At 55.5% G+C, this 5,925-nt stretch overlaps 1 protein-coding gene across 1 annotated transcript in view; it reads left to right on the forward strand.

Moving 5' to 3' along the window:
* Positions 1-5,925, forward strand: part of LOC114028339 (stromelysin-3-like) — a 12,183-nt gene that overhangs the window by 2,843 nt on the left and 3,415 nt on the right. The window contains exons 5-9 of the mRNA XM_027842590.1: positions 2,776-2,996; positions 3,767-3,910; positions 4,440-4,573; positions 4,824-5,113; positions 5,205-5,409. Of these exons, the coding sequence (XP_027698391.1) occupies positions 2,776-2,996; positions 3,767-3,910; positions 4,440-4,573; positions 4,824-5,113; positions 5,205-5,409 (994 nt within the window). The remainder of the gene's footprint in view (positions 1-2,775; positions 2,997-3,766; positions 3,911-4,439; positions 4,574-4,823; positions 5,114-5,204; positions 5,410-5,925) is intronic.

Raw genomic sequence — 5,925 nt, forward strand, 5'->3', positions numbered from 1 at the left:
CTGTAGCAGGTGTCTCTGCTCTAACCCCCCGAGAGAGAAGGCCCTAGAGAAGGAAGCCTGCCCATGTGTCCTGGTGGCCAGCTGGGGTCCCCTGGCGAGGCTGGCCTGGCCCTGCTCCAGCAGCCCCCTCTGCAAGACTGTCCCCAGAGCCTCACAGGGGCTTGGAGAGAGAGGCAGGGCAGAGGGCCTGGGGCTTGGAGTGGAGGAGACAAAGGGGGGCCCTTGGGCTCAGCATGGGTCTGGCAGGAGGACCCTGCAGGAGCCTGGAGAGAGGGCCACTGGCCAGCTGTGCTCAGCTGCTTGGTCACTGGATGTTAGACAGAAGACCCAAGAATTTCCAGCTAGTCAATACTTAGAAATGGGTCATCTGATTCAGCCTCTTCATCTTAGAAATATGGCGAGTGGGGCCCAGAGAGGGAAGGACACTTACTGCAGGTTGCCCAGCAAGGTAGTGGCCAAGTCAGGACCAGAACTGGGCTCCATTTCATCAACACCATTGGCTCCTCTGTTCAGTCCAATGTGTTTGGGTCTGCCGGGGCTCACTTTGGGGCTCTTTATCCCAGGCTGCTATTCTGTAAGAGGGGCGTGCAAATATTTATTCTTCCCGTTTCAGTCTGGTGTGGCCAGCCAAGGACCAGGGAGGTGGAAGGAGGGTCAGCTCACTATCATGCCTCTGCCCCCACCCCCAAAGACATGCACTGTTAGGAGATAGCCAAGAAACTCTCTGGCTAAGTTGGGGGGTGGCATTGCGGGAGGCCCTGGAGATCTCCAAAGGAGAAGGAATGTGTTCTGTGAGCATCCTGGCTCCTGCCTGGGTATGCTTCCCCATCACAGTCAAGCTGCCTGTCTGACCAAGGGACCTGGGATCCTCTCCTCAGGCAGGAAGGCTGAACCATAGAGTGGTCCCATCAGTTACAGCAGAAAACCCCAAGCCAGGGGAGACCATGCCATGGGCCAGGGCTGGAGGAGGATTGTATCCTGCTCTGGGTCATGTGGCCATCTAACATTCAGCTCCCCTGGCACTCAGTGTAGGGCATAAAGAGGCCTCCAGGTAGATGGGCAACTGACCAACAGATGATGGTTTGGCAGCCCAGGCTGGAAGCCCCCGAGGGGCTTCTGCAGTAGTGTGATGGTAGCCTGAGTGGTGTAGCTGGGCAATGGAAAGTGAGAGCCAGGGCCTGGGGGTGACTTCTGGCTGGGCAGGCAGGCAGACCCTAGGGCAGAGGACCCAGCTTCACCACTGTGTGCCTCTGGGCAGATCCCATCTCCTTCTGGGACTCAGTTTCCCCTCCTATAAAAAGAGAGTTATACTTGAGTACTCCTGGGGTGCCCTCCAGCCATGGCAATAAAGAGAGCACTCATGAATGATTTCAGTAGCTCCCATTGGTGGTTACATGGTGCTTTCACTTTGACAAAGGGATGTAACAGGTACAAGGTTCTCCTTCCTTCTGGCCATAGCATCCCCATTTCTACTCCCCACTCTCCAGCTCCCACAGGTTGGCCTTCACCTAGAATGCCTCTACCTATCTCCACTCTCCTAACCTATCTGTGTTTGGGTCCACGGTCTTTGGAGCCTCCTCCAAGAAGTCTTTTGGGATTTCCCCATCCCAATTATGGTGTTTCCTTAGGGCATATGAATTTACACATAGAGTTTCTGATCCTCAGAATTGATAGGGAACTCGAAAGCGTCTGTCCCAACTCCTCCCTTCATGGGGATCCCCTCAACAACCTTGCTGAGACGTGGCTACCCAGCTTCAGTGACAGGAGCCCACCTCTTAGGGAAGGCAGTCCATTTCTTTTGGGAAGAGCTCTCACTGTTTGCTCTTGGGTCCTCACTTCTGTGTGGCAGGGTTTTAGGGCAAACTACATCCCCTCCTATCACCTTGAGTCCCAAGGTAATCTGCAGGTGTGTTCTTATTGGTTACTAAAACAACATCTTCTCATTAAACAATTAGCTCTGGGCCTACATCCCCAGTTTATTAAAGATTATTTATTTTTAAAACTAGAGAAACTTCTTTTCCTTAAAGAATGTAATTACTTATCTCTACATGTCTATCTCCTCTCCTAGGCTTAAATTAACCATCGAAGTTACTGATGCTACAATTTATTAACATTGTAGCAAGTAGTCAAAGACAGAGGTGCATGATGGTTTACAATGTTTCAGCTGTGAGTAAGGTCCTGAACCCAATCCTGAGCAGCTCATCTTTGCCTTGTGTAACATAGTTCCATCTCTCAGCCTTCTTGGGAAGACTCAAGTATTCTCTTAGAATCTGTTCACAAGATGAGCTCTCAGGAAAGTTTCCTGCCTCCTCTTTCTCTCTATTACTTGTTCAATCTTTCTTTCCCTCTGACAGGCAGGGGGATCTCCAGGAGGACAGTTAACCAGTCAATCCCTCAAAATACCACGATAGCCTTTTAATGATGAGGCAGCCATATCTAGTCTGTGGGACAGCGACTGAGGCAGGTGTGAGAACCCCCATGTCTGGGTCCTGTCCTGACCTCTGGTGGAATGGAAGCTCCTTGAGGGCAGGTCCTGGCTAACTTGCATCTCTGTGGTCAGGTACTGAGTGCTGAGCCCTGTCCACAGCAGGGAGTGATTAAGGTTTGTTCGGCTGAACAGATTAGGAGAGAGGTTCAGAGAGTTGGTGAGTGAACAGCGGGTGATTTTGCTGCTAGTCAGAGCTGGGATTGAGATCCAGCCCAGGGCAGCTGGGAGGGCAGGGAGCACTCAGCTGGGAGGAGGGGGGTTCTGAGGCTTCTCTGCTGTCTATGCAGGACTCAGCACTCAAGGAGGATGGACCCTGGCTTGAGGATGTCCCCAAGGCTGCAGCCTCCAAGCCAATCCTTCCCATGCAGGCTGCCCCTCAGTGGGCCACAGCTCAGGGCCGCCCCCGCTGTGGTGTGCCCAACCTGCCTCGCGGATTGCGCCTCCAGAACCGGCAAAAACGCTTCGTGCTGTCTGGTGGGCGCTGGGAGAAGGTCAACCTTACCTACAGGTAGGGGGGCAATGTCTCCAGAGGCCCCAGTATACGGATGGTGTCTGTATACACTTGGACCCTCTGGCAGAAGTGCCTTTTCTCTACACTCCTTTAGATGAAGCTGGGGAGGGCATGGGAGGAGGCCAGGGTAACCTTCCAGGAGAGGGGGATAAGGAAGAGAGGGCAGGAGGGAGGCCTAGCCTTCATTCATTCTCATGCTGTCTCCCTCCACACACAGCCTTTCTGCACAGACATTTAGACAAGGCTGGAGGCCTTCCATAGGCACTTGGAGGTGCCACAGGGCACAGAGCACTAGGCCTGGAGTCAGAAAGCCCTGAGTTCAAATTCAGTCTCAGACACTTATTAGTTCAGTGACCCTGGGCGAGTCACTTAATCTCCATTTGTATCAGTTTCCTCAACTGTAAAATGGGACTCATAATAGCCTCTACCTCAAAGGGTTGTTGTGATGTCCAAATGAGACATTTGTAACAGCTCTTAGCATAGAGGCTGGCATGTAGTTGGCACTTAATAAATGCTCATTTCTCTCCTTCCTTCCTTCTTCCCTTCCTCCCTCCCTTCCCTCCTCCTCCCTCCTTCCTCCCTCCCTTCCCTCCTCCTTCCTCCCTCCCTTCCCTCCTCCTTCCTCCCTCCCTTCCTCCTTCTTCCCTCCTCCCTTCCTCCCTCTTCCCTCCCTTCCCTCCTCCCTCCCTCCTTCCTTCCTGGCCATGATTGGAGTTGGGGGTTCTGACTCATGGCCCAGCCCCAATATGTCTTCCAACATTGTCCAGAATCATGCGGTTCCCCTGGCAGCTGGTCAAGGAGCAAGTACAGCAGATGATGGCAGAGGCCTTACGGGTATGGAGCAATGTGACCCCACTTACCTTCACGGAGGTGCAAGAAGGCAGGGCAGATATCATGATTGACTTCACCAGGTAAGCGCCCAGTATAGGGGCAGGGGCCCTGACACCACCCCTGGCACTACCCCTAGCCTTAGGCTGGCTCCATGTCCTGCCTGTGCTGAGGATCCCAGAGGCCTGTCCTGGAAATCAGGACCAGGACACCTGGCTTCCAGTGGCTGTCGGGTGTTGAATGTGCCCAGGAGAACCTCAGGTGGGTCACTGGAGCTCCCTGGGGTTCTGTGGGGTGGCCCTGGCACTGAACAGGAAGCAAGTCTAAGTCACTGAACTGATCACAGTGACAGCTCTGAGGGGGTGGAGGCAGGGGGAGAACTCCGCTTTCACAGGACTAGAGACCTGTCTAAGGTCACATACACAGGTACACTAGAATCCAAGAACTGCACTTCGAGGCCAGAGGTCACCCTTCTCGCCGACCCCAGCAGTGGGGGTGGGGGAAGCACTCTGGGGGCCCTGGTTCCTGGTTAGGCTACAGAAATGAACCCCCTGTCAATGTCCCAGGCCAGGGGCAGCCGAGCAGAGCCTCCTGACCTCGGCTTCTCCCCAGGTACTGGCACGGAGACAATCTGCCTTTCGATGGACCTGGAGGCATTTTGGCTCATGCCTTCTTCCCCAAGACCCACCGGGAGGGGGATGTGCACTTTGACTATGATGAGACCTGGACCATTGGGAACAACCTGGGTATGAGAGCCTTGGGCTGGGGAAAATTGAAGCAGGGTAGATGGTGAGGCTGGGAGAAGCAGAGGCAAGATGGATGGTGAGGCTGGGGGAAAATAAGGAAGGATGGGTGGGGGGTGGGCCTGAGGGAACTGAGATGGGGCAGACGACTGGCTGTCCCCTGGATGGGGCTCCCTGCCTCCAGGCTGGGTGCTGGGGTGTCAAGGCCCCAGGATTGCAAGCTCCTGTGCCCGCTTCTGCCCATCCCTCCCAGGCACAGACTTGCTCCAGGTGGCCGCCCATGAGTTCGGCCACGTGCTGGGCCTCCAGCACTCAAATGAAGCCAAAGCTCTGATGTCCCCTTTCTACACCTTCCGCTACCCTCTGAGCCTGAGCCCAGATGACCAGCAGGGCATCCAGCACCTCTATGGACAGCGGCTTGTGCCCAGCCCAGAGCCCCACCCGACCCTGGCCCCTCCAGCCCCAGGGCCCACCAGGCCCCACCCCAAAGCACCTCCCCCACCCCAGCCAGGTGACATAGACACCAACGAGATCTCCTTGGAGGTGAGGCCCCGGCTGCCTACCCAGCCCCCCTGCCACTGCCCACCAGTTCTAATGCCTCCCCCGCAATCCTGCCTCAATGTCCCCCTTGCAGCCAGACGCCTGCGACACAGACTTTGATGCTGCAGCCACCATCCGAGGGGAACTGTTCTTTTTCAAGTCGGGCTTTGTCTGGAGGCTGAGGGCTGGGCAGCTGCAGCCCGGCTACCCGGCCCTGGCTTCTCGCCACTGGCAAGGCCTGCCCACCAGCCTTGATGCTGCCTTTGAGGATCCACAGGGCAACATTTGGTTTTTCCAGGGTGAGACTCAGGAGGGTGGCCAGGAAGGGGTTGAGGATGGGGCCTGGGACCTGATGGTGGGTTCCACGGTCAGGCAGCTTCCCATGGGAGTTCCCAGGCTGACTGAGCTGTGGGAGACCAGGGGCTGGGGGCAGAGGTGATGGGAGTGGGTGAGAGGAACAGTGGGGAAGATTCAGGGATATTAGAGACATAGAGAGGAGAGAATGGCCACAGGCTGTAAGCTGCCAGAAAAGGAGGCAGCCGGGGCCACTGTGGACGGAGCCTCCCCATCCTAAGCCTGGAGTCAACAAGACCTGAGGTCAAGTCTAATGGTGGGAGCCTGGGCCCCTGCCCACTTCAGCTCTGTGCCTCAGTGTCTTCAACTGTAAAATGGGGAAAATAACCATGCGTCCCTCCTAGGACTGCTGTGAGGATCCACTGAGATCATAATTGTAAAAAGCACTTAGCCACAGGGCCACAGTAAGTGCCTAACAAAGGTTGGTTTCCTTCCTCTCTCCCTCCTCCCTCCCTCCCTCC

Source organism: Vombatus ursinus, unplaced genomic scaffold (genome assembly GCF_900497805.2).
Source record: "Vombatus ursinus unplaced genomic scaffold, bare-nosed wombat genome assembly UNPS02014879.1, whole genome shotgun sequence".
Taxonomy (NCBI): Eukaryota; Metazoa; Chordata; class Mammalia; order Diprotodontia; family Vombatidae; genus Vombatus; species Vombatus ursinus.